The sequence below is a fragment of the Callithrix jacchus genome, chromosome 4 (assembly GCF_049354715.1).
Source record: "Callithrix jacchus isolate 240 chromosome 4, calJac240_pri, whole genome shotgun sequence".
In the NCBI taxonomy this organism is placed as follows: Eukaryota; Metazoa; Chordata; class Mammalia; order Primates; family Cebidae; genus Callithrix; species Callithrix jacchus.
In genome coordinates, this window is record NC_133505.1 from 165,440,547 (window position 1) to 165,467,335 (window position 26,789).

A 26,789-nucleotide genomic window follows, 5' to 3' on the forward strand; every position below is an offset into this window, starting at 1 on the left:
TTCAGGGATTCAACTTTTTCTTGGTTTAGTCTTGGGAGGGTGTAAGTGTCCATGAATTTATTCATTTCTTCTAGATTTTCTGTTTTATTTGTGTAGAGGTGTTTATGGTATTCTCCGATGGTAGTTTGTGTTTCTCTGGGATCGGTGGTGATAGCATCTTTTATCATTTTTTATTCCATCTATTTGATTGTTCTCTCTTTTTTTCTGTATTAGTCTGGCTAGCAATTTGTCTATTTCGTTGATCTTTTCAAAAAAATAGCTTCTGGATTCATTGTTTGCTTTTTTTTGAAGGAGTTTTTCTGTGTCTATCTCCTTCAGTTCTGCTCTGATCTTAGTTATTTCTTGTCTTCTGCTGGCTTTTGAATTTGTTTGTTCTTGCTTCTCTAGTTCTTTTAATTTTGACGTTAGGGTGTTGATTTTAGATCTTTCCTTCTTTCTTTTTTGGGCATTGAGTGCTATAAATTTCCCTCTACACACTGCTTTAAATGTGTTCCAAAGATTCTGGTACATTGTGTCTTCGTTATCACTGGTTTCCAGGAACATCTTTATTTCTGCCTTCATTTTGTTATTTATCTAGTAGTCATTTAGGAGCAGGTTGTCCAGTTTCCATGTAGTTGTGCAGTTTTGAGTGTGGAGGGGTTTCCATCTGCAGGGTCAGGAGGGGTTTTGGAGGAAGGAGAGACCCAGGGAAGTTTTTTTTTTCTTTTTTTTTTTTTTTAAAGAATGTCACGAGGGGTGGAGGCTTGACCTAGGGAGGGTAAAAGAAAGCCTGAATATAGGGAACCTCTTGCCAGTTGCTGTTCCTGGTGATAAAATTGCCTGGGTCCCTGAGAATGTGAATGTTAAATCTTGGGGATGCCCGTTTTTAGGCCATCAGCTGTCATTATCTAGTTTGTTTTGGAGCCAGACCGGGTTACAATACAAATCTAAGTGCTTTGGCTTTAGGCTTCCCTGTGATCCAAGTTTGGTGAGGCTGTGAAGGAGCCAGCCCAGTGAAGGGGACATAGGAATGTGGGATTGCTTGGCACCCATGTAGAATGGTGAGAGGAGGCCAAGGGTGTCTGTTTCTGTTAGTTGTTCCCAGAAAAAAAGACGGAGACCTGGAATCTTCTTTCTGAAGAGGACAGTTAAGCTGAGAAGAAACAGGGCATCCCCAAGATTTCCTCTAGCTTAGTCCCAGTGGTCCTCTGAGGACCCAAAGGGCAGGCAGGACTTTCTCACGTACCACGAGAAAGCAAGGAGAAGGCAGATCTTAAGTCTGCTGAATGATTGTCTGATGTTGGATGGAATTGGCAGAGGGCCTCCTGGACTGGAGTCGTGCGAGGAAGAGAAAGGGAGTGGGTGAGAGAGAAAGAAGAAGGGGGAAGAGGGACCAAGGGATAGGGAGCAGATACCTGTTGCAGACAGTCACAGGTGGATTCCTGAAACATGAGGGTTTGAGAGCCCACTGGGAGTAGACCGGCCTGAGCCTTGCAGTCCCCTTCAGATTAGTTGTCCCACTCACACAAATCACTTGAAAAGTGAAGTGAGAGAAAAGACGGGGTGAGTGGCCGGAGACACTCCGGATCCAGGTGTTAACATGGGATGAGCTGCTGCTGCCCCCTGCTTCCTGGGTTCAAGAGAGCCTCTGCCCCCAACACCCGTCCCAGGGTTCAGCACCAAATGTAAGACCCTTTTGAAAGGAATCTAGGAATACAGCATGTCCAAGTGACAATGGGTGTTATGAAGCTCTCCTCTAGGCTTGGCTCCAGTGGTTCTTTGGCAGCAAGCTGGATGTGTGTCCTCCACAAGGATGCGGTGGCATCTCCTCTTGAAATGTTCTTTTCTCCTTCACCTCTTTTTTTTCCAAGCTTCTGGAGAAGTTAAATGGATGAGGATTATGGGACCTGCCTCCTCTGAGGCCTCCTCAACTCTGGAGGTATTTTGGGAACTCACTGCAGAGTCGGGGGAATCACCAGGCAGTTCTGGCTGCTCCTCCCAGCCCATGCTGGGTCGTCACTGCTGCCCACAGAGGAGTAGCCGGAAGGCTTGGGGCCGCTGGTGCACCAGCTGCCACACATGCCGAGGACTACTGTGCAGATGAGGCGGGTACATGACACAGTGATGAGAGAAGAAGGCTCCGGAACGGCCGAGGATTTGAGCGAGACGAGTTCCTCCTCAGAGAATCTGACCATGGAAATCTCCACATCAGACCAGTTGCTTCCTGAAGAGGGGTGCTCCATCACCACCTCCCTGCCTTTACACTTGGATTTCTAAATGAGAGAGTCATCAATAAACTAGGGCTGGAGAGCATTTATCAATGGCTGTCCTTTGGTCCCCAGGCGGCTCCTCACTGGGTCTGGTCTGAGGGTCTGTAGCTACCATCAGTCATGGAAGCTGCTCCTCTCTGGCATAGGCTGGTCCTCCTCCACTCCCCGCTGGGACTGACTCTTGGTCCTTCTGAGCACGGGTGACTGTGACACTCTTGGTGGTTCCTTCTCAGTCTTGCCTGTTCCTTCATTCCTAGCTGGTCTTTCTCCAAAGCTGGGACACTCTGCTGTGCTTGGTTTTGCCCTAGTGACAGCCTCTCATTGACTTTTTGGTCTCGATTTTCCCTGGATGCCCTGGTCAGCCTTCAGGTGGACCATGCGGAGCCCTGATCTCAAAGTCTGTCCCTCTTCTTTTTCTGGACCTTGTTGGGTTCCTCAGTCATATTATCCTGACCCTCAGCTTCAGCTGCAAATTGAGAGTTTGTGGAGCTATGAGATCTTTGGAATCACCCTTAAATTTCAGGCTTCCTTTTCTGGAGAAGCTGCTTCTGGAGAGGTGTTGGCAGAATGTGGAAGGGTTCTCCCTGACAGAAGGAACCCAAAGTGCTCTGAATCAGGCAGCCTGTGATGGTTGTCCCGCCCACACCTGTACCGGAGGAATGTGGGGTAAGAGCTTAAGAGTTAAACACAGGAAAGAAATAAGTGGCTCAATAGTCAAACACAGGTTTATTTTGGAGAATAAACCTGAGGGGCTTCTGGCCAAGTTAGGTTAGAGGCACTCTCTCTTACAGACTAACTGTATTTAAGGGTTCAGGTCAGGAGAGCTTATCACAGGCTCGATTGTTTCTGTGTCTGTGTTTTGCTTATCTGGGAGGGAAAGTTGTGTGTCTGTTCCCATACATCTTCCTGCAGCTGCAGGCGTACCCCCCGCCCCCCAATCTGCTTTTAGCTTCCCTATCTTAGTACATATAAAGGGAAAGGAATGAGCTTATTAGGGCCCACTGTTTTACTTGGGCCCGTTGTGTGAGTGTGAAGTTTGGTGGTCACCCAAGAGACTTTGCCTTCTCTGTGCCCAGCTTATTTGTGTTTCACTGTCTGCTCTTTCTGGCTGCTTGTTGTCAGAAGAGAAGTGCTTTCCTTGAAATGCATGAGGCTAGAAAGGGACCTGGAACTTAAAAGTGGCAGTGTTTGTCTGAGACGACGGTGCTCCTGCAGTATCAAGGAAGAGGAGGAGTCATTTCTGCGACGGGATGAGCCCCAGGATAACCTTGGAGAGCAAGTCACAATCCTCCTTGTCCTGGGTGCTCAGGTGCTTGGGGCTGCCGGCCCCTCCTGAACAACACAGAGCTATGAGCTGGCCGGCTGGCGGGGCCAAATCTCCTGGAGGCAGCTGTGCTTGCTGGGACTTCTTCCCACGTGCTGCTCCAGTGGTACTTGATCTCTCGCCACTCCAACGCCGTGGACACCTTTCCCTCTTCTCCCCACCGCCCATCACAGTGCTCAAGGTCTCAGAGATGCCAGGGTGCTTCGGAAAAGTCACAATGACCTGGTATTTACTAAAGACTTTGCTTCAGTTTCCAAGCTCACAGTGTGTTTCTGAGGTCACCAAGTTCTTCTGTTTGCATAGGCTACTTCAGAGATGCCTAATCGCCTAATTGGAGGCTACAAAGCGCTTCAATTTAGTTTGCAATAAAAAGCTTTTCAGAGCTGTCAAAGCGCTTCCAAAGCCCGCAAGGTGCTTTAAGGTCCACACATGGCTGCTGGATCCATGGGCTCCCACAGCCCGCCTACCAGCTCTGGCTGCAAGGGGCCCAAGCTGCCCCTATGAGCCAGCGGCACCCCCAAAGGCTGCCTCTGGACAGCCCACCTGGCTGCCCCACTCGGTCCGACCTCCACCCAAGATGAGACCACTCTGACTTCCCCAGTGCGCACCCCGCCGGTAGGTTTTCCTCTATATATACACTCCTATGATAAAGATTATGTTAGGCCAGTAGTAACTAATAAAATAGAAAAACTGTAACAGTATAAGTTACGTGACATGCTCTCTCTTTCAAAATATCTTACTGTCCTGTGCTTTTCTGATGATGTGAGATGATCCGATCTCTGCGTGTGGGATGAGCGAGGGGAATGGTGTAGGCATTATGATGTAGCGCTAGGCTGCTCCTGAGCTTCCTGTGACGTGTCAGGAGGGTCACGTAGCCGTGACAGTGTCGGTGGCTGTGTGTCAGGAGCAGATGATGTGGATGACTAACAGGCGAGCCGTGTATGCAGCGAGGTACACAGGACAAAGGGGTGGCGCATGCCCCTGGGTGCATTGTGCTAGCTGTTACCATGCTGTCAAATTGGCATGCAATTTAACACTTAGGAGCTGCTCTTTTCTGGAAGAGAATGTTTTCTGACTGCATTTGATCTTGGTTACCTGCAGCTGCTGAAAGCGAAACCACAGACGGGGGGACAGCCGTATGACTTGAACTGGCACATTTGTTTTTGCTTAAATGGCTTGTGGAGAATCCACTATTCTACTGGTCTAAGATGGAAAATAAAAAAGAACGTGTCGTTTTAGATGTCTCCTGTAGAGAGAGGAGACATTGTTGTAGGCGTGAATCTCAGGTGGCTCCCGGCTCTCCGCCGTCCACCGACGCTCTGCTGCATCTACAGACCGTCAGGCCCCTATGCCCGCTCCCATACTCGATCTTCCTCAGTGTTCCTGTCCTGTAAGATGGCCTCACAGCAGAAACCTAGCGTGGCAGCAGCCTGGCTCGCATGAATAGGACTTCTGCAGAGTAGTTCCATTTCCAGGTGGGACTTCAGAGCCCAGCGTGCCTGGTTTCATGCCGCAGTCACCCAAGCGACAGCAGTGCGTCACCCCATCTGCTCCAGTCCCCTGTCCCTGAGTCCCTGCCATCTTAGCAACCTATTTTGATTTTGAAAATTAATCTCATGGAAGTTTCTATTTGTTTTTATTGCTCTCTTTGCTTACTTGTGTATTTCCTAGTACCTGTATGTGCCATTAAAAAGGTGACTGGAAAAGCAGCTTTTAAAACTGCAAGAGAAATAGTACAGGGTCTTGTGTAATAAAAAATACTGCAACTTTCCAATACTGGTAAGTGTGGACAGTTGGTAGGATTGTATGCTTTTTCCATGTGAAATACGAAATTCAGGATTTCTCATAAATTTAGGATTGCTTTCTAAAAATGCTTTACTATTGGTAGCAAGTAGCTTATGTTAATAAGTAAAAAACCCTAAAAAGTCAATGCGAAGAAATGTAAAGTAAAAAGTAAAGGTAGTTATTAATCTGTAATTATTTATAATGTCCATTTTTAGAGTTAATGAATTACACGATCCAATGTACCAGTATCGAGTTGACACTGGAAATTTTCAGGTAAGGACTGTTAATGAAGCCTGCAACTTTTCTTCTTTATAAAGTTACTGAATTTTGTGACTTAAATTGTTCTGCTGAGCTTGCTAACTGGCTACTTGGGAAGGAATATAGAAAGTTTAAGGGTGGAAGATTTTGGGGAAAGTTTTTTTTTTTTTTTCTGAGATGGGAGTCTTGCTCTGTCGCCAGGCTGAAGTGCAGTGATATGATCTTGGCTCATTGTTGCCTTCGCCTCCTGGGTTCAAGTGATTCTCCTGCCTCAGCCTTCTGAGTAACTGGGACTATAGGTGTGCGCTGCCACACCTGGCTAATTTTTGTATTTATTTATTTATTTATTGAGATGGAGTCTTGCTCTGTCGCCCAGGCTGGAGTGCAGTGGCACGATCTGGGCTCACTGCAACCTCCACCTCCTGGGTTCAAGCGATTCTCCTGCCTAAGCCTCCCAAGAATCTGGGACTGTAGGCACATGCCAGTATGCCCAGCTAATTTTTGTATTTTTTGGTAGAGACGGGGTTTCACCTTGTTGGCCAGGACTAGTCTCAGTCTCTTGACCTCATGATCCGCCCCTGTCAGCCTCCCAAAGTCCTGGATTACAGATTTGAGCCACCACGCCCAGTAATTTTTGTATTTTTAGTAGAGATGGGGTTTCACCGTGTTGGCCAGGCTGGTCTTGAACTCCTGGCCTTAAGTGCTCTACCCATCCCAGGCTTCCAAAGTGCTGGGATTATAGGCGTGAGCCACCATGCCCATCAGAAAAGCTCTTTAAAACAGTGTGTTTACTCCTAGTCTTTGGTCTGTGGCTGATGGCAGTGACAGTCCCTGGAAGGATATAGCCGAGACCCTGTGATTGTGGCTCTGGTCGGCTGCTCTTCCCTTCCCAGTCGGGTGTCGGCGAGCACCAGCCACGCGGGCTCTGGAACTGACCCCAGGGCTCACGTCTGTTGCTGAAGGAGACTCTGGAGAGCAGAGGACACGCTTGTCTAGTCCAGTCCCTTTGCTTTACATAAGGTCCCAACTAAAGTCACTTGGGTTCTTTCGAGAAGAAGAATCCCAGTTCCTTCTGTGCTGTTCTGCACTCTGAGCCTTGACTGTAAGAGCAGAGCTCTGGCACTGAGAGGGCAGAAAAGGGTTGGGGTGTGGCCTGGGCCGGAGCCTCAGAGAAGCGGGGACTGCATCAAGGGCACTGTCCACCCCGCGGCCTTGCCCTCCACAGAACCCATGGGCCTGCCTTCCCCATCACAGCTCTGTCTTTGGAAAAGGGCTTTGGGTGGCTGTAATAACATTACAGAATTGTGTTTGTTTTAGATCTTAGGGCCTCTAGACTATCTAATTCAAGCTTCTCGTGTAACAGATAAGGAAACCGGTCCGGAGTGGTTGAGACAGCATGTGGATTCCCAGGGCCCAGCCTGGGTCTTTTCTTGAATACATGCCAGCTTCCCACATTCAGGGGACAGGGTGGGGAGCCAGGCCCTTGTCCCCAGCGGGGAGAGAGACAGATAGTGGCCACTGCAGTCTGTGAGCACCCGCTGTGCCTGGATGGGTTTGTGTTGGGAGGAGTTTGGGCTCTGCTCCTCTGATTTGCAAGGCCTGGGGTATCATCTCGGGGGAGATGCCTGTACTCACAGGGGGACTGAGCAGATCGTCCCAATGGGACCCCATTGTTCTGCTTCCTGGAGGGTCCTTCAGGATATAAGTCCCTTCTAAAAACCTGTGGCTTTCCTGGCTGTGGCGGCGCCGGGAGGAGAAGGTCAGAGATCCTTTTCTGACTCGTGCCGCCTTGCTTCCTTCTAGGGAATGAAGGTCTTCTTCATGGTGGTGGCGGCGATGTACGTCCTGTACCTCTTGTTTTTGGTAGTGCGGGCATGTTCTGAGCTACGGCACATGCCTTATGTGGGTAAGTGTCCCTCTCAGAATCACTCAATGCAGGGGTGGCTCGGGAGTGACTCAGGTGGGGGAAGCAGTGGTTGGAGTCTCCCAAGCCAGGGGCCTTCCCTGAGGGCCCAGGGACTGGTCCATCCCCACAGGCTGGGGACCAGGGCACGTGGTCCCGGGAGGCCACAACAGGCCTAACAGGTTACTCTAGCCTTTGGGACCATCAGAGTGGCCTGGGTCCTGTGGGACTGCACCCTGCAGAGCAGGGAGAGTCACCCTGAGCTTGTGGGATCCTTCTCCGAGTCTGTCCCTTCAGAGGATGGTGGCTGTGGCCTCTGTGGACACCACCCTGGCCCTGGGAAGGGACCAACTTTCTCCTGTGCCGCAGGTGACTCTGGTCAAGTCTGGGTGGGGAGGAGCATTTGTACAAAGAGCTTTGCTTCATTTTTAAAAAAATTTTTTCAAAACAAAATGAGATGGGAGTAGAATGTGCTTGCAGCAGGGTCGTTAATGAGTGTCTTTGTTTTTCAGATCTCAGGTTAAAATTCTTGACCGCATTGACCTTTGTAGTACTTGTCATTAGGTAAGAAGACTCATTTCTTCAAAAGAGCAAAACGGAATTTTTCTTTTACTGTGAGGGGTATTTGTTCCTGTTGTGGAGTAGATTTCAGGGTCCTTCTAGCCCAGTAGACTCATGAGGTTAGAGGGCCTCCCACCAGGGGTGGGCAGCGAGAGTGGACACCAGCCTGGAGAGTATGTTTTTGTTTTAAGTGGTGGGGACTGGAGCGCGGTGACTCGCGCACACTCGGCCTGCGTGGGGCGTGTTCCGTCCTTGCTGTGCCACCTACCATATGTGCCGCATGCAGTCGCCAGCTGGATGGTTGGAATTCTACACGATGGATGTGAGGACACTGGAGACCTGGGGATCCTTGTGGTTCCCCAAGGATAGGACTCTTAAGCGCGAGTTAGGACAGCAGACACCTGAGCAGCATGCTCCCTTGGCGCCGTCAGGGGTCTATACCAGGCGAGGTGGGCTGGGTCCTGTTGTGTCAGGGAGTGGGGTCAGCCCAAGGGCTCCCAGGGCAGGTTTGGCTTGGCCTGAGCACCCCAGACCTCCCTGTTGGTAGAGGAACAGAGAGGGCTGGGAAGTTGTTTTCTTTGAATAGATTCCAGATTCATGGTGTGTTGTTTATGGTTTGTCTCTTTCTCCTAAAATCAGCATCCAGAGGCCGGGCGCGGTGGCTCAAGCCTGTAATCCCAGCACTTTGGGAGGCCGAGGCGGGTGGATCACGAGGTCAGGAGATCGAGACCATCCTGGTCAACATGGTGAAACCCCGTCTCTACTAAAAAATATATAAAAAATTAGCTGGGTATGGTGGCGCGTGCCTGTAATCCCAGCTACTCAGGAGGCTGAGGCAGGAGAATTTCCTGAACCCAGGAGGCGGAGGTTGCCGTGAGCTGAGATCGTGCCATTGCACTCCAGCCTGGGTAACAAGAGCGAAACTCCATCTCAAAAAAAAAAAAAAAAAAAAAAAAAAATCAGCATCCAGAGGAGGGAAAATGTAGCTGCTCCTTCCTTTCTGGGTAGTTTGGATGCCAATTAAGTGGATGTCGGCCCTTTTCCTTTATGGGAGTGACAAGGGGCCTCTGGGAGGTCGGCCCTTGTCCAAGCTTTTCAGGTGGGCTCTGGGGGTCCCCACCTTGTGGAGAATGAGGACTGAGACAGGCATCCAAGGCCGCCCACCTCCTCTCGGAGTGGGAGCTCAGCTCAGACTTGGACTCAGATTTCTTTCAGCATCAGAATTTACTGAGAATGATGCAGCATGTGTGTTTTAACTGTTAGGCTCTGTTCAGTGCTAACTGTGCCCTGCGTCTCTGTGACGTCTCGGACGCTGTCATGCACCCTCACAGCCTCACATACAGGCTCACTCACACAACCTCTTTCATGCTTCACTCAACTGACTCCCTCATAACCTTTCTCACACACCCTCACACACCCTCTCACACCCTCACGCTCACACCCACACACCACACCCTCACATCCTCACACACCATCATACCCTCACACCCCCTCATGATCACACCCTCACACCCCCTTCACCCTCACCCTCACACCCTCACATATCACACACCCTCACACACCCTCATCACACCTCCTCACACACCATCATACACACCATCACGCTCACACCCTCACACTCCTCACACCCTCACCCTCACACCCTTACCCTCACACTCACCCTTACCCTCACACACCCTCACCCATCCTCACCCTCACACATCCACACCCTCACACACCCTCATCCTCACCCCTTCACCCTCACACATCCGCACCCTCACACTCACCCTTACCCTCACACACCCTCACCCTCACCCATCCTCACCCTCACACATCCACACCCTCACACACCCTCATCCTCACCCCTTCACCCTCACACATCCGCACCCTCACACCCTCACACACCCTCACTCATCCTCTCACACCCTCACTTACCCTCATTCTTACGCCCTCACGCTCACCCTCACACTCTCACATCCTCAGTCTCATATCCTCACCCTCAAAGTAGCTAGTCCCCGAGTTGGGAGCTGCTATCTCCCATTGGTGGTCTCTGTCTCAGAACTTGCTCTGCCGCGTGCTCTCTTCACAGGAGTGTTAGGGGAATGCATTTATCCTACAAATAGTGACCGATTGCCTGCCCTGGGATTTATGTTCCCACAGAGGGAGACAAGTGGCAAACAAATAAAGACACTGCCTGCGTGCCATACCGCAAACAAAATGGAGACGTGATTTGTGGAGGGGAGGGGTCCGCCATAGATGAGTGGTTTGGGGATGTGTCTCTTGGGGAGGTGACATTTGGCTGGGAACCTGAGGAGGAGCCCCGAAAGCTGTGGGTGGCTGCTCCAGGCTGCAGAACAGGCACTGGCAGCCTGGGTGGGCATCATTGTGGCAAGATGCAGGGGCAGCAGCATGGTGGGAGGCGAGCAGGCGAAGGTGTGGTGGGAGATGGAGCGGGCTCTCAGGTCCAGCTTTCGTTCTGCCAGAGGGGCCGCCAGAGGGGCTTGAGCTGGGTGGTGGAGGGTCTTGTGCACATGTTAATGAAACTGGCTGAGGGTGGGACGTGGGAGGTGAGGGGGAAGGAGTCTGTGACCTGTGTTACCCGAGGCCTCCATTGTCATCTGTCACTGGGTGGGAGTCTGAACTAAAGGTGCGTTGCCTTAGTCGCTGTGGAAATCACTGCGACTGACTGGGGAGGTGTGGCTTCCCTTAGGCGAGGGGTGCTTTGTCACAGGAGACAGTCTCGAAAACCTGAATTGCAGCAGGGAGGAGAATGTGATGAGGGGCTTCAAGGCCCCGAGTGGAGAGAGTGACGGGGTCCCAGCAGAGTTCGTCTGATCTCTGCAGCCAGCTGGTGGGTCTAGCCTGCCTAGATCCGAGACCAGAAACCAGAGTCAGGGGCTCTGTGCCCGTGTGTGTGTGTGTGTCTAGCCTGCCTAGATCCGAGACCAGAAACCAGAGGTAGGGGCTCTGTGCCCATGTGTGTGTGCGTCTGTGCATGTGTGTGGAGGTTCCCATGCAGAAATCGTAGTGTACAGAGCAAAAGGCTGAATGGGGTGAATGGAGTCTTTCTCTGAGGCTAGTGCTGTTTTTAGGCGTGGTCACATACTATCTCTGCTGCTCTTTTTTAGCATCGTCATCCTTTATTTGCGATTTGGAGCGCAAGTACTACAAGACAATTTTGTAGCAGAGCTGTCCACTCACTACCAGAATTATATCCTTTTAACTGGAGGCCCCGGCTGCGGGAGGGCTGCTTAGTGTTGCAGCGGTTGGTGGCTCAGGTTGCCCCTCTTAAGAGGAGACGGATCAGCTCCTCGAGTCCTGTTCCCTGGAGGCCTCATCGCTGCTTAGAGACGTCTCCGTTGGCCCTGCTGCAGCCTCGGGAATGGGTGGCCTTGTCCCTCCTCTGTAGACAAGAAGCTTGGGCCTGAGGGCTCAGCAGTTCCCCCAGATCAGTTTTCGGGTAGCAGAGCCCGGCTCCAAACCCAGGGGGTCTGGTGCTCTGGAGCGTGCCCATGCCACCCTGCTTTCCACCCAGAGGGCGGGCACCATGTGCTAAGTGCAATGCAGTCACCCCTCCACACCACGGGGATCCAAGCCCCCACTGCCCTCCAGCAGAGCACTGTGGGGTGACCGAGGGCTGCTGCGAGCTTCTGCTGGGGGTGTCTCTCTCACCATCACTGAGATGTATCCAGGGGCATAATAGTTGTGGCAGGCTAAGGCTGTGTCTGCAGGGAAGGGCTCATAAAATCCTGGGACTCCCTTCGATTCCTGCTGTGCCCGAGGCCAGTGGTGCAGGTCTGTGGCCTCTGGGGAGCCCTGCCCTGGCCCAGTGGTCCAAGAGCCTTATGTGTGTGCTTTCCACTCCCCCTTGATGGGGACATTTCAGGAGTTAATCCTTTAAATCTTGGGTTCTTTCTTTGGGACTTCTTATGTTCCAATTAATGTATGAATTAATACAGTTTTTCAGATTTTTGTGACTGAATTTTATGCTAAGCTTTTATCAGATTTTCTTAGGGGGCTGTAATCCAGAAAATGTTCAGAACAACTGGTTTGAGAGTTTGTTCCCAATTCTTTATTTCATTATTGTCTAAATACCCGATTCACCGTGTGCCCACGGCCTCTGCCCTTTTTGTGTAACTTCCTCTTTTCTGGCCCTGCTCTCTGTGTGGTGACAGGATTGCCACCAGATGGCTCAGTGGGTCCAGGTTTCCACTGACGTGAGAGGCCACAGTTCACCTGTTATTTACTGTGACCTTGGAGAGTCCTTGTGACCCTGGCTGTGGGCGTGAACCGTGGGTCCTGACGTCTGGGTTATGGCCCCTAGGCACTAGCTGGTACTTAGCACTAGAAGGGGCTGCTGATGGTGGGAGGTGGTTAGGGTGCTGCAGAGCCACTGACTGAGGTGTCCAGATGCTCTGTTCCTCCCCTTGACAGCACCACCAGCCGAGTTCTTATCTTTCTACGGCTTGCTGAACTTTTATCTCTACACCTTGGCCTTTGTGTATTCTCCGTCGAAGAATGCCCTCTATGGTAAGCCACCCTGGGTCTGGGCTGCTGGCCAGGCTGCAGGCACAGAAGCCTGTGTTCACCATGACCCACTTCTTGGTTTTCCCATTCATGTGGGCACCATGATTCCCAGTGGTTTCTCTTGGCAGAGAGACAGTGAGTTTAAATGCTGAGCTCTGAGACGAGTTGGGGCCCAGCACACATGGAGCCTGTGTCGGGGCATTCCCACGCAGAGTCGATAAACTCACTTTGTTAGCGTGCCCTAGCATAGCCACAGGTCCATCAGCCTTACGAAGTCAAGTCTGTCATCTACAGACAGTTCTCAGCTTATGCTGTTCAGTTTGGGATTTTTTTTGACTTTACAATGGTGCAAAAGCAATTCATATTCGGGAGGAATTGAACAATTCTGTTTTTCAGTTTCAGTACAGCATTCAATAAATTCATGAGATGGTCCAAAGTTTTATTACAAAATAGGTTTTGATTCTAGCACTTTGGGAGGCCAAGGTGGGAGGATTGTTTGAGGCTGGGAGGTTGAAACCAGCCTGGGGAACAAAATAGAGACCCCGTCTCTAGAAAACATTTAAAAATTAGCCAGCTGTGGTGGCATGTTCCTGTAGTCCCAGCTACTCGGTTGGCCGAAGAGGGATGATCACTTGAGCCCAGGAGGTGAAGCTTCAGTGAACTATGAGCACGCCACTGCATGCCAGCCTTGGTGACAGAATGAGACGCTGTGGCTAAAAAAAAAAAAAAAAAAAGGCTTTGCATTAAATAATTTTGCTCAACTGTAGGCTAATGTAATAGCATTTAAGGCAGAATAGGCTAAGCCATGATGTTCAGTGCGTTAGGTACAGTCAATGCATTTTAATGATGTTTTCAATTTAACAATGGATTTATCAGGACATAACCCCATTGTAAGTCAGGGACCATCTGTAGTAGTGTTGTTACCATTCAAAAAAAGCCAAAACATACAAAAACAGTCACCCGGAAATGAAACCAAAACAACCCTCTTGCACAGGGAATGAAACGGATGGTAGCCCTCTAAATCACAGGCAGGCCTGCCCCACCCGAGACAGCTTCCCGTGCTCTGCCACTTTCCGCGCTCCTTCACGAACAGCATCTCACTTAAGCTTCACAATAACTTTATGACAAACATGTAATTGTGCCCATTTTACACAAGAAGGCATTCAGAAGCAGCAGCTCGTTGCACGTCCAAAGACCGGGTGGGGCAGGCATGGCAGAGCCAGGTCTCCTGGGGCCTGTTTTCTGCTCCCCACTGCCCATGTCAACAGGGACAGCTCATGCATGGGCACTAGCAGGCCTGCCTGCTCCTTCCCACAGGCTGCCTCCCTCAGCCTTCAAGATGTCCATGCCAGGCAGGCCAACCCATCCCCATCCTGTAGATGAGAAAATAGCCTCATGAGATTTGTTGAGGTTCGTACAGACGTGGCAGCATCTTCGATTAGAGTCCAGCCTTTTCCAACTCCCGTCCTTTGTCGAGGACAGTGTCCTGCCTGTCCAGGCTAATCGAGTCAGTGGCTGGAGATGAAAATGCTCTTGTTGGTTTTCAGAGTCACAGCTGAAAGACAACCCTGCCTTCTCCATGCTCAATGACTCCGATGACGATGTGATTTATGGGTAAGTCCCTGTCCCTTAGAAGGCTGGCGCACCTTGGGCATCCCAGTGTGGCCTTGCATGCTTACTTGAATGGGCTACTATTCTAAAATTATTTTCAAGGGATTAAAGCATTTACCTGGGAGTGTCCTATGGCTCATGGTTTTCTGTTTTCCCCGTATTTGGGCTTAGATGTGGTGGTATTCCTTTCTTTTGGATACCTGTGGGGCGTGGTGGCCACAGGAAGAACTCTGCTTTCTGGACTGATGGGCCCTGGGGGTGGGGTGAGGAGGACGGGGTGAGCAGTAGCAGCTGGTGATGGAAGATTGAGAGAGTGAAGGTATGAGCGAGTTCCTGCTGGAATGGCGTGTCAGTGCGGAAGAAGAAAATAAAGAGCTGTCAGAAGTCAGACGGTCTCAAAGTTCTCTTTGCTAACAGGAGTGACTATGAAGAAATGCCCCTGCAGAACGGCCAGGCCATCCGGGCCAAGTACAAGGAAGAGTCAGACAGTGACTGAGCCCCTTCCAGGCCAGTGAGGTGACAAGGTGCCTGGATGCTTTCCCTGGTGACCATTTCCCGACCGTCCCATTTGACTTTTCTTCAGCAGAGATTTCCTATTTCTTACTTGTTTACATTTTTTTTAACGGAAAACCAAAACTGAAGGCAAATTTAAATGTTTAGCTAAATTTATCGTAATGATAGCTGTGAGAAGAGAGGCGCTGATAAAAAGTTTCAACAGCCAAATCCTTTTTACAAAGATTTCAGATGAGAGTGCATGTGTTCCGTGATGAGGAGGAAATTACCCATTTTTAGTGGAGTGAATTACACTTTTTTTTTTTTTAAATCATTCACTGATTCCAGGTTCATGGGCAGCCCTGCGACTAGGTCCACAGCATGACAGCATTACCCGCCTGCTTCCCTTCTCTATGGTAGTTTTTGACTCTTTCAACTCAAAGAAAGCCTTTTCTGTGGCTGCTTCAGGGCAGTCCTTCCTCGTTGAGCGGCTGGAACCAAGTGGCTGAAGTGATGGGTCACTTATGTAGACTGCGTTTTGGGCAATGTGTGAGTTACGACTCCTCGGGAATGGAGGATGCCTGGGTTCCAACCCTTTACATCACCACAGGGGAAATAATAGTGTGGAGTTCTGGGGAGGGCTTGATAAGCTGAATAAGGAAAGGCTGAGATAATTTGCGGGTTACCAACTCCCGTGGATAAGGTCTTATTGCCATGGTGCTTTTCAGGGGCCTGTGTGCACACACATGACTGTGAATTATGTCCTATGTCCCTGTGGCTGGTGTGGGCAGGAGAGAAACCCTTAACTATTCTAATAAATAGCAGTTTCTGCAGTTCTGTTGAATATGAAATGCCACAGAGTTTTGTGTTTTTGTTTTTTTTTTTAATTAAAGCTAAATGAAAGCCCAGGAGCATTGGCTCACACCTGTAATCCCAGCACTTTGGGAGGGAATGGTGGGAGGATAACTTGAGCCCAGGAGTTCGAGACCAGGCTGGGCAACATAGGGAGACCCCATCGGTACAAAAAAAAAAAAAAAATAGCTGGGCATGTCATGCCTGTGTAGTCCCAGCTACTCAGGAGGGTGAGGTGGGAAAACTGCTTGAGCCCTAGAGGTTGAGGCTGCAGTGAGCCATGACTGTGCTTCTGCACTCCAGCCTGGGTGTCAGAGCAAGAACCTATCTGAAAATAAAGCTCAATGAAAGATTGATAAAATTTTTTTTATTGCATTTTAGGTTTTGGGGTACATGTGAAGAACATGCAAGATTGTTGCATAGGTACACACATGGCAGTGTGATTTGCTGCCTTCCTCCCCATCACCTATATCTGGTATTTTTAGATTCTTTATTGGCAAAAGTGTTTAAAATTCCTATTTTGAAGCAAAAAGAAAAATGTTTTAAATGGTGCATGGGAAACCTAGTTGGGTAGAAGGCAGCTTGTGCAGAAGGGGTTCCCTGTCCTCCATGAATCACACAGCGGTCAGGTCGGGACAACCTCCTCCATGAAGTCCTTGGCACCCCTGAATCTGTGGCATCATACGAGGCCCTGGAGCTTCCCCTTTTAGTCAAGGTCTCCATACGGAAGTCTCGTGCGGACATCTCCCTTGCTTTCCCCTTGCCCTCTACAGCCACACCTCTGTGAACATCCGGTAACTGTGGGCAAGCTGACTGATGCTGTCTTGGCAAACTGAGGTCCAGAGGATGATAGTTCCGAAATGCAAGCAGTACCCAATTTTTTCCTTCATCTATGCACTGACTCATATTACCATGCAGAGCTTCAAATTATCATTCACATTAAATAGTGCTAGGATCTTAGAGATCTTCTTGAGAGACTGTTTGTCATGACTCTGTATCTTTCCTTTTAATTTAAACTTCAGTGATACTTTTAATATGGAGTCCATTCACATTTCTTTAAAAAACCTTGTAAATATGAATATTTAAGACAAGTGTTATTGCAAGGGTAACTCAAGTTTACATGATTTTTAAATTTGCAATGATGTGATGACTTTTTGTTTGAAAAAAAAATGTTACCAAATTTTACAACTTCTGACTACTGTAACTATAATTTTATGTAAACTAATGAAGACTTGTGCTGATTAACATATTCTGTGATACAGTTTACAACTTTTAATCATTATAAAATAATCATCCATGATTTGGAATGCTGTTATTTATCAGTAAATATAAAATATTTGAGGCATTTAGCCATACACACACTAGAACATTTTAAAACTTACCTTTGTCCTATACTGTAATTATAAGCCGATGACTATTATCTTTATACATTGAGTCTTCATGGGATTATTTATTTACTTTGTGTAACTAAGTTGGAAATAAGAAAAAAGAAAGTACTTAACGGGAAAATGTTTAAGTCATGTATTTTCAACTTGTTTTCCCTGGTATATCACAAATATTAACATATTATGTACCCCGTGTAAAATTTTGCTTAAACTCTATAGCAATTGGCATGTAGAATATGTGCCCTAAGTATTGGGCTGAAACACTAAAGTCTGCCAGAACTTTTGACAGTAGCAAGTAAATTGTCTTCTGCAAGGAGAGTTTTCCAAACTGAAAGGGCTGACTTTCGTTTTTTCATGGTAATGGTGTGAATAACATCATCTCTGGGATTTTTTAATACTGGTTCAGTCTAGGGGAACTGGAAGATGACCAGAGGTATTTCAGTTTCCCTAGGGAGAGCTTCGTTATCCATGTGGATAATCAGTCTGCTTGATTTATTATTGAATCATTACAGCAGTGATGTGGTGCCATTTTTCTCTCTCTCAAGCCCCATTTGAAAGGCTAGAGAAGGGGAGATGTGTGATATTCAAGGGAAGGCTGTTACTGTACATAATTGCAGATTGCAGTCAAAGCCTAGATGCATTATGTAAACCCAACCCACTAAATGGGGAGGTCACAAGACAGATGTCACCAGCGTCAAGTATTTTATGAACTATTTACTGAGGGTAGTTGTGTTAAATAGGTTATAATGTGGTAAATTATTTCCTGAATCCTTTACCATAGGAAAAACAGATCCTCACAAAAGGGATGTCTCTCTGAACGCTTAGTGAAGAGGAGACTTAAAACGTGAAAGTGTATTTGTGTATTTTGAGCATTTTAGAAACCATTTGCCTTAGAGGTTGGACTTTTGGGGTGGAAAAAAAAAGATACAAATCTTTTCCCCTGGCCGAAGGGAAGTTGTGTTTGTCTGTGACATCTTGTGATGCTGTTTATCTTGGTTTGACATTGGAGATACGCTGGTAACCATACTATGAAACAGAAGAATTTTCTGCTACTTAAAACTGCCTTTTTTTACAAAATGACTGTAAATATTTGTAAAAAGAACACTAAACCTTAAGCCCAAAGGGAGAGGTAGAGCTGTATGTTGGGTTGCGGAAGGAGGGGTAGGGCCGTGTGCGAGGGTGTGGAAGGAGAGGTTGGGCCATGTGCGCGGGTGTGGAAGGAGAGGTAGGGCCATGTGCGCGGGTGCGGACTGTCTGTGGAGCACAGTGCCAACCCATCACAGTTGTTGCTGTCATCAGGCAAAAATGAATGAATGTTTATGCTAAGTTCATGTTTTGCGAATGGCTTAATTCTGACACTACCCTTCTGCTAAATGTTAATAAATTTTTAGTATTCACTTCTCTGTCTTACTTGCTTTTTGTGTGTGGAGTTAATTTGGCCTTGCAGACATAAATGCTTTAATAAAGCAGCTTTGGAGCCCAATGGCAGAGCTTTTCCATTTCAGCAAGCCGAGACGGAGGTGTTTTTATTGCGATGTCTAACTTGGCCTGAGGAAGAGCACTGAAGATGGAAATGAGTCCTGGGTTTGGGCCCATCTCCCTACCTACTTGGATGTGTGGCTTTAAACCCATCAGATAACTTCCAAACAAACACATTTTCTGATTTTTAAATGGCTGCAGATTGTTGAGGACACAAAATGATTGTGAAAGCCATTTTGTAAGCTATGAAGTACTAAAACAGTCTGTGAGTGCTCCAGAGAAGATGGGATTAATAGTTATGGTGTTACAGCTTTGGGCCAAGTGTGAGTTAGAGCTCTCTGGCTAAGAGAATAGAAACTGGCTTGCCCACCTCCCACCCCTTAACCGTGAAAAGAAGAGGGCTAAAGAAGGGTGCCTTTGAAGCCCAGGGATGGAATCTAACCAGAACCCAACAGAGCCTTCACGATCCTGGTCCCATGGGTGAAATGAGTACGTCATGGAGAGGACAACAGCAGAACTGCAACTTCTTTTTTTTAGTTTTATGTATTCTGAAGCCACTCATTAAATTCCAGGAAATCATTTATGATACTATGCCATAGACTATGAAGAACCCAACAGACTTTAGATTTGGATAATTTATTCTAACAAAAGTATAAAGTATGGAAAATTAGTGTATTTGAATCATTTCAGAGAGTAAAGCAAGTTTCACACTAGCAGATTTCAGATTTTAGCACCTTTGAAAAGAAATATTCAGAGTTAAGACAAGTGGCAACACAGGCTGCCGGTGACCTGCAGGGAGACTCATCTGACTTCGGTGCGGTTCACGTCACAGTGTGGTCATTTGGTTTTTTTTTCTCTACATTTTGAGAGTGCCACAAAACACACTTAAAGAGAACGAGAAAAGAGTTCACTGAATTCATGGCTGGTGTTTAGAGGATGAACTAGAGACAAAGGAGAAAGGTCATAGGCTGGACTGCAGGTCAAATAGACAGTCCGAAGGCGCTGACGATGCAGTACATGGTCTTATTCTCCCATCGCACGGTGCAGCTCCCTGCGGGAGGACAGAGTAGCATCTCAGACAAGGAAAGCAGGCGGACATGATGTTCTACTCACAATAAGGCCAACAGTCAAGTACCTATCTCTATGCTATGCAAGTCTATCGTGAAATGTTTTAAAAGGTGCTAAACATGCATTGCATTCAAAGATACGAAACATCCAATCAAAACACTGCCTTCAAATAATATATATCAGAATGATCCAAGAAGTTACTTGAAAACTTTCAGAGAAAATGCACACAAAACTTCTCTAACATGAATGAAGATCATACCGTCAGTGGAGCTGTCCCAGAAGCAGGAACTTGCTGTGTGTAATCCCGCGCCATTCTTCTGCATAATTACACAGGTCACTTGAGTTAAAACAAACTTTTATTAGAGAAATCTACTTGGTAACATAAATGTCATTTTGTCCACTTTTAGCAAATGTACATAGCTCCGCATGGTTGATGTTTCCGATAAAACTAAAGGGACAGATCGCCGCCTTTCACTATATTGACAAATTACAGGTGCTCCTTAACTTACAGTGTCCCATAAACCCATCATAAATCGACAATAAATGAAAATGTAAGTTGCAAATACACTTAATACCCTGGTAATTCCATCATAAAGTCAAAAAATCCTCAGTTGAACCACTGCAAGTGGGTGGCTGTCTGTACACACTTCCTCTATGCTTCACCTCTTCTAAAAGCACCTGATGGGGCCTCCTGTAAGATCCTGCTTCACATACGCCCTGCAACTGTACCAGCAGCCAGGCTGTCAAATGTGCTAACGACTCCCACCGGGAGCCTTCCCTGAGGGGAGGCCACGTTGTCTGGTACTGGACACACCTCTGATTGGTGTTAAAGAACTATCCCCCGAATATACAAGAAACAAAAATCCATTACCAATGTATTTAAATGGTTTTCCCAGCTTGGTGAGTTGGCTTAAAGTTTGTTCTACTACATTTGTGGTCCATTGGTTCACTTTGCTGTGTTGATAAGCGTTACCACCAATTGCGCTTTCTATAGCCTAGAAAACAAAGCAAAAGTGTGTCACAGTTAACGCAGAAGCACCCACACCACCTTTCAGTTAGGAACTGACAGTTGCCACCCCCAGAAGTGATTTCTGAAGTTTATTTTTAATCATGAGGATGCCTCTGCAAATACACTTTGTTTAATAGCATTTCATTTCATTTAAGTAAGTTTGATAGTTGCTTTAAAAATTCAGTCTGTCAAATTATACATTTTGACATAATTGCATTTAATATTCACTTACTAATATTTATAGATAAATAACATTGTTTTCTTGTTGAGGCTAGAAAGTATTTTACCTATTCCTTTTTTAAAAGTGTTATTTATCTAATACTACTTAACATACTAATACTGTATTTTAGATGAATTGTATTCTTTGTACAACTGATAATATATAAACCTATCCAAATAATCATCTATTAAAAAATACTTTTATCCAGCATTGTCTGGGAATATGTTGTCACGTTAAGTGCATTTTTCAGATAACTAAAGAAAAGCTCTTGATATTCTAGAACTTACTTTAGGTTTGTTCTGAGGCAGGGTCTCCCGTTGCCCAGGCTGGAGGGCAGTGATGCAGTCCTGGCTTACTGCAGCCTTGACCCCCTGGGCTCAAGCAATCCTCCCATGTCAGCTTCCCCAGTAGCTGGGACTGCAGACATGTGCCACCACGCCTAGCTAGTTTTTGTAGAGATGGGGTCTTACTGTGTTGCGCAGGCTGCTCTCAAATGCCTGGGCTCAAGTGATCCTCCTGCCTCAGCCTCCTAAAGTGCTGGGATTACAGGCATAAGCCCCAGCATTCAGCCCCAGTTTTTCCTTTATTATACGTTTACTTCTTTTTCTGTGCTATATTCTTTGGGGTTCTCTCTGCTCTTGCTAAGCGTATTGTTATGATACTGCCATCGTGTGAGTTTCTGGGTCTTTCACTGTTGGTCTCCTTTCACTTGGATGCCAGCGAGCTTGCATCTCAGCAGCCTTCTTTAGCCCTAACTTGGCTGTGCTGGAAACCAGGAACCTGAATTTCTATGACAGTTATGAGCTAAAGTGAAAATAAAAGCATTCAGTGAGGGCCAAGGTCTGTCCTCAGACAGGCAGAGAATACCAGCAGTCTGGGGTCTTGAGCTTTGCATGGTGGCGACAGACGGGGATCTGATGCCTGGGGCTTGGATCCAGTGACCCTGCTTTTGAGGACCTAAAACCTCCCTAGGTCACACTCTGCTTTCTATCTACAGATTGCCTATGGTCTCCCAGGGACTCTGAGCAGTCATGTTACTCACAGGCTTCTTGTCCTCTGCCACTGTGCTCCCTCTCAGCTCAGAGGCTACAAGGGGTCTGGGGGGCCAGAAGTATTACTAGACCTGGGCATTGTCAAAGGGGGAGAGGGCTTTGTTCAAGCCAAACCTCTCCCTCTGCCAGCTCTCCACACCTACTTTGAAATTCAGTTTTTCAGGGAGGAGGGAACCAATTTTGAATTTGTGCAGATTGACTCTACTACCCAATACTTTGGTAACTTGAATACAGAATTACCTATTGTGGAGGCAAAAAAGCTATTGAGGCCAGTGATACAAATTCAAGTAACACTGGAATGTCACCTGTTTCCATGTGGATTGGATTGGAAATGTGTACTTTTTTTTTTTTTTTGAGACAAAGTCTCACTTTTGTTGCCCAGGCTGGCGTGCAATGGTGTGATCTCAGCTCACTGCAACCTCCCCCTCCCAGGTTCAAGCAATTTTCTTGCCTCAGCCTCCCAAGTCGCTGGGATTACAGGCCCCCACTACCACACCCAGCTAATTTTTTTGTATTTTTAGTAGAGACGGGGTTCACCATGTTGGCCAGGCTGGTCTCAAACTCCTGACCTCAGGTGATCTGCCCGCCTCAGCCCCAAAAAGTGCTGGGAATACAGGCGTGAGCCACCGTGCTTGGCCAGAAATGTGTACTTTCAATTGCATTTGCCACCTGGGAACCAAGTCAAAGCTAAGGCAGAAAACAACTGAGGCAGAACTAGACTTCCCAACTAGCCACCTCCACCATTCCCAGTTCTGGTTTAATCCACCCACCTTCCTAGTCCCTCACGTGATCCATGTGAAACTATTCAGACAACCATGAAAAGCAAACTTGGAGATTCCGCAAAGCAACAGGAAAGTCATGCCCGATTGTGAACAATGTAAATGGTAAAATCATTCTGCCTTTGGATACTGGTCACAAACACAGGCTGTTGAACACTAGTCAATCATTTACATTAAATCCTAAATTACATATGAAACCCCAAACAGTATCATTAAATTCAGATCATCTTATAATTTTCTTTTAGCCAATGGCTTTAATGTCTGTGCCCCATCTTACCCAGGGAAGGCAGGGAAACTGAGGAGGAAAATCTCTGGCTTCATTCCTACCCCAGGGCCCCAGCTCTCAGCACCACTCCAGCCATACCCACCTCCTTCCACTCCCTCACACACACCGTACACTGCCCCCATCTCCCATGAGGTCTTGTCCCCTCTTTTTGCCACATTACCCCTACTTCTAATTCTTCAGCTTTCAGCTCTAAATAGTCCCTCAACTCCCTGGGTGGGTCACACTCCCCGTTCAGTGCTCTCACAGCACCACCTCTAGTGGCGCTTACCACACAGCAAATGCAAGCGGACATTTTACAGCAGGACTATTTGATGTGTCTGCCCTGCCTGCCCCACAGCTGTAAACTGCAGGAAGGTCTATGCCCTGCATGCTCCCTCTGTGTCTACTTTCTGAATGAATAACAAGCATCCCTTCTGTCTCTCATCCTCCTCGTGATCAATAACATAAAAAAGTGTGAAGTTGAGGAATGTAAGAAAAGTAAGCAAATAGGTCCCACACTGGGTCACCAGGTCTGGAGTAAGTAGAAGCTGAATTTTCTTAAACTCACTCTTCATCAAGCCTGGAAACAGCTTGATGTTAGTATGCCAGGAGTCTGTTATGCTAGAAGGTTATAAAATCAAGTTTTGGTGATATTCAGTAATAATGCTATGTGCATAAAATCCTTGTCTGATTTTAAATACATAAGTTACATTAATATAGGAGCAATTCCTATCCAGCTATTTACTGAAATAAAACCTGGTATTCGAAACACCAAAACAGAGACTTGGTTGAAACAATTCCAAGATGGTATTTACAACACATTTTCTCTAATATAAGCTATAAGCATTGAAGAAGAGAGTATTTCTCCTCTTACCTCTTTTACAATGTTGCTCACTTCATCCACAACAAAAGCAGTCTGTAAGAAAGAACATTCGGTTAAGTTTGATTTATTTAAAAGATATTTCCACTACATTGGTAAATGCAGATTTAGGTAATGAACATAATTTAGAAATGAAGACCTTAGAAATAATCTAACTAGACTGTTCGCTTTACCAAGGATGGATGGCATTGTAAGTCTTCAGAAACAAGAAGACTAGAATACATGCATATAATTGAAAGGTGTTCTGTTTTATTTTTATTTATTTATTTTTGATATGAAGTGTTGCTCTGCAGCCCAGGCTGGAGTGTAGCAGTGGCGCAATCTCAGCTCACTACAACCTCCACCTCTCAGGTTCAAGCGATTCTCCTGCCTCAGCCTCCCAAGTAGCTGAGGTTACAGGTGCCCTCCACCATACCTGGCTAATTTTCCTATTTTTAGTAGAAATGGGATGTCACCATGTTGGCCAGGCTGGTCTTGAACTCCTGACCTCCAGTGATCCTCCTCCTTCGGCCTCCCAAGGTGCTGGGATTATAGGCATGAACCACTGTGCCCGGCCCATCTTATTTTAATCATGTCACATTCTAAGATTTCACTTTAAACTAGAATTCAATCTCCCATTTCAACTGGCTGCTGGAATCATTAACCAATAGAGAGGCTTAATGAGTTTTGATTTTTGTATAAATTAACCGAAGCTGCTGAAGCAATCCATTTAAGATGTAATTCTCTCTTCCCTGATGTAAACTGATTAGGAGGCCTGGCCTTGAGGAAATTTTTTTAAAGCACCATTAGTTGTAAAATTTACAATGATTGTATTATTTCCAGATAATTATTTTTCTTTCCCAGTGCCGCCCTCCTGCTCCAGGACTAACCACCAGCTGCCAGCATGGCCGTTCTCTATCAGTGTCCAGATGACTCAGGAGATGGGCTGCCTGCAGTAATCTAGTGCCAAGAGTATAGTTTTCTTTCTTTCCCTTTTACACATGGCAGATCTGAATGGGTGAAAGATCATCCTGAAAATAACATTGGTCAGGCACTTGCCTGCCAATGTGCTCTTCACATGAGCATAGGCCTTTAAAGTTACTGCTGAGTCACAGGAAAGGTACATATCTCTGGACATGCCTTCAAGAGGGCAGCCCCTGGGACCCTCCCTCAATGTGCATCTTGGGGGAATCAAGGCAGAAAACCCTGACTTGGCAGTGAGTCTTCCTCCCTGCCTGGCTGTTGTCCACTGCAGGCCCTGCCCTTTCTTTTTAGGGGGGTCAAGAGCTGATTGCCCAAAGCCACCTCACTTGCTGTACTTAGAAGTCAGACTGAAACAAAACCAACTCACTGAGTGAATGACAATTTGCAATATCTTAGAGATAGGTCATTTCTGGAAGCCTAAAGGATCCTTCCAAGTGATTATAGTGACCTTAATTACAAAGGAAAGGTGCTGTATCTCATTTCATATGGTTAAAATATGAAAAAGGTTGGGGGACATTTTAAAGAATGTTTCGTGGAAAGCAGAGCGTTGTAATGAATCCAGTGAACAGTTTCCACTTCTCCAAGAAAGATGAATGATGAGTTGAGAGAATAGTTATAAAGGCTCAGGAATCTACAAGAAATTGGAAGAGAAGCAGAAACGGCTGCAGAGAGGCTGGTGGGAGGACCAGAAGGGTAAACACCTAAGGCATGCCTACTACTAAACAGCCATGGCCTCCACCTCCCAGAGCTTCCATTCCATAGGAAACACTGATCACTCTGTCCAGCCCCTTCATTTGATACATACGGAATTGAGATCTAGAATAATGAAGTCACTTAGCTACCTCATCTGTGGGAGCCAGAATCGGACCGCAGTATTAAGGGCTTCCCTTTACATAGCCATTTCTTTCTTTAGAACAGTTTTTTTTACTCGATATTACTACAATTCAAGCCATTTTCCAATATTTGCAACAGTTTAAGGGAAAAGGTTTGTCCTTTGCCAGCTGCTCCTGAACCAGGTCTTCTCGTCATTATTCACTTGGTTCCCATCAGCATTCAAACACCGATTATCCACCATCACAGGAAGTGTACGTTAGTGAGGAAATCAGATCAAAACTGAATCTACAATCAGTCCTTAAGCTTAAGCCTGAGTTGTATTTTCCCTGAAAATATTCCTCCTTAAATTTCATAAACGGTAAAATGTCCAATCTTACCAAATGGATCTATAGTTTTTATTTTTCACAGGTTGTATAATACATGGGACTCTGAATTTCAACGAGGATTATTCAGTAAGAAGAAAATGAGTGTTCTATCTCAGCTGCACCTATCAGCTCTATTTCCCAAATGACCGTGAGCTTGAAAGAAAGCCATTTAACGCACACGGTGCCGGCGGGTGTCTTCTGCTTGGCAAGATCGTGGGCTTTATCCTACTTCCTCAAGGAGGCAATAAGAGACGGTCGCCCCCCGCACACACACACAACAATGAGCTTTCTTACTACAGACAAACAGAAATGAAATATGCTACTCATTCCCAGCGCTGCGGAACCAGGTGAGGCCCGAGACAAGACGCGGGGTGGCCGGGACGCCAGTCCGGGGGGGAGGGGCTGGGGGCGAGCGTGTCACCTGCACCCCCGCGCGGAGACGTCCAGGCCTCGGCGCTCCTAGCCCGGCCGCCGCGCCCTGCTTGGGCCTGGGGCTGGGGTCCGCCCCGCAGAGCAAGGGGTGGTGATGTCATCCTCCCGGTGAGCTCAGCAGCGGGCAGGGGGCGAGGCCCAACGGGAAGGCGTCTCCGCACCGCTCAACCGGGCGCTCTGTCCGAGTCACGCCCGGTGCCGCCCCGCGCAGGAAGGAACTCAATCCCCTTCCCACACCCGGTGCCGGGGAAACGGCAGCAGTACCCGGGCTGGCTGGGGCTGGGCGGAACGCCGGCGATCGTGAACCTCAGGCCGTGGGCGACCGAGACCGGCCTAGCTGGGGGAGGGAGGCAGCCAGGGCTTTCTGGTCAAGACTGCGCGTCCTTCCGCGCCCCGGGCTCTAGGCCTCCACCCTTCCGTCGCCGACCCGGCGGTTACCTCCTCCGCAGCCTGATAGTCTTCCATCTTTCCTCCCGCGCGTTGCCTCCTCCTCCCTGAGTGGGGCGCGGACTGCGCA

The 26,789-nt window shown here is 47.5% G+C and overlaps 3 protein-coding genes across 29 annotated transcripts in view; 2 read left to right on the forward strand and 1 right to left on the reverse strand.

Annotated features, from left to right (window-relative positions):
• TMEM181 (transmembrane protein 181) overlaps nucleotides 1–18,323 on the forward strand; it is a 109,254-nt gene extending 90,931 nt beyond the window's left edge. For 16 of the 25 annotated variants that reach the window (XM_078370414.1, XM_054254586.2, XM_054254593.2 and 13 more), the window contains 7 exons: nucleotides 5,574–5,631; nucleotides 7,420–7,522; nucleotides 8,032–8,083; nucleotides 11,188–11,270; nucleotides 12,500–12,589; nucleotides 14,134–14,200; nucleotides 15,923–18,323. In XM_078370414.1, the coding sequence (XP_078226540.1) occupies nucleotides 5,574–5,631; nucleotides 7,420–7,522; nucleotides 8,032–8,083; nucleotides 11,188–11,270; nucleotides 12,500–12,589; nucleotides 14,134–14,200; nucleotides 15,923–16,115 (646 nt within the window). In that variant the 3' untranslated portion in view covers nucleotides 16,116–18,323. Of the gene's footprint in view, nucleotides 1–5,573; nucleotides 5,632–7,419; nucleotides 7,523–8,031; nucleotides 8,084–11,187; nucleotides 11,271–12,499; nucleotides 12,590–14,133; nucleotides 14,201–14,614 lie in introns of all 25 variants that reach the window. The other 9 variants (XM_035297081.3, XM_035297087.3, XM_078370410.1 and 6 more) reach the window with 1 other exon arrangement.
• A 702-nt stretch (nucleotides 18,324–19,025) lies between these two features.
• DYNLT1 (dynein light chain Tctex-type 1) lies at nucleotides 19,026–26,784 on the reverse strand. Of its 2 annotated transcripts, none has more exons than XM_078370416.1 (5): nucleotides 26,711–26,784; nucleotides 23,673–23,714; nucleotides 20,345–20,468; nucleotides 19,733–19,790; nucleotides 19,026–19,456 (listed from the first exon to the last, which is right to left on the reverse strand). In XM_078370416.1, the coding sequence occupies exons 1-4, from the start codon at nucleotides 26,735–26,737 to the stop codon at nucleotides 19,735–19,737; spliced, it is 249 nt and encodes an 82-aa protein (XP_078226542.1). In that variant the 5' UTR covers nucleotides 26,738–26,784; the 3' UTR covers nucleotides 19,026–19,456; nucleotides 19,733–19,734. The 2 variants fall into 2 exon arrangements, with proteins under 2 accessions (XP_078226542.1, XP_008993565.1); XM_008995317.5 differs by having other exon boundaries at nucleotides 19,733–19,810.
• Nucleotides 26,017–26,789, forward strand: part of SYTL3 (synaptotagmin like 3) — a 122,372-nt gene continuing 121,599 nt past the window's right edge. For both annotated transcript variants that reach the window (XM_078370402.1, XM_078370400.1), the window contains exon 1: nucleotides 26,017–26,187. Coding sequence is in view for 1 of the 2 variants with exons in the window: in XM_078370400.1 (XP_078226526.1) it covers nucleotides 26,150–26,187 (38 nt within the window). In the remaining variant the exon portion in view is untranslated. The remainder of the gene's footprint in view (nucleotides 26,188–26,789) is intronic.

What these genes read in the sequence shown, in the direction of transcription:
- DYNLT1 (XM_008995317.5), bottom strand. Translation starts at nt 26,737, where the DNA reads ATGGAAGACTATCAGGCTGCGGAGGAG. An exon ending in TGAGCAACATTGTAAAAGAG is followed by an intron (nt 20,469 to 23,672) that starts GTAAGAGGAGAA and finishes TTTGTTTTCTAG; the next exon opens with GCTATAGAAAGCGCAATTGG. An exon ending in CTGGGACAGCTCCACTGACG is followed by an intron (nt 19,457 to 19,732) that starts GTATGATCTTCA and finishes GTCCTCCCGCAG; the next exon opens with GGAGCTGCACCGTGCGATGG.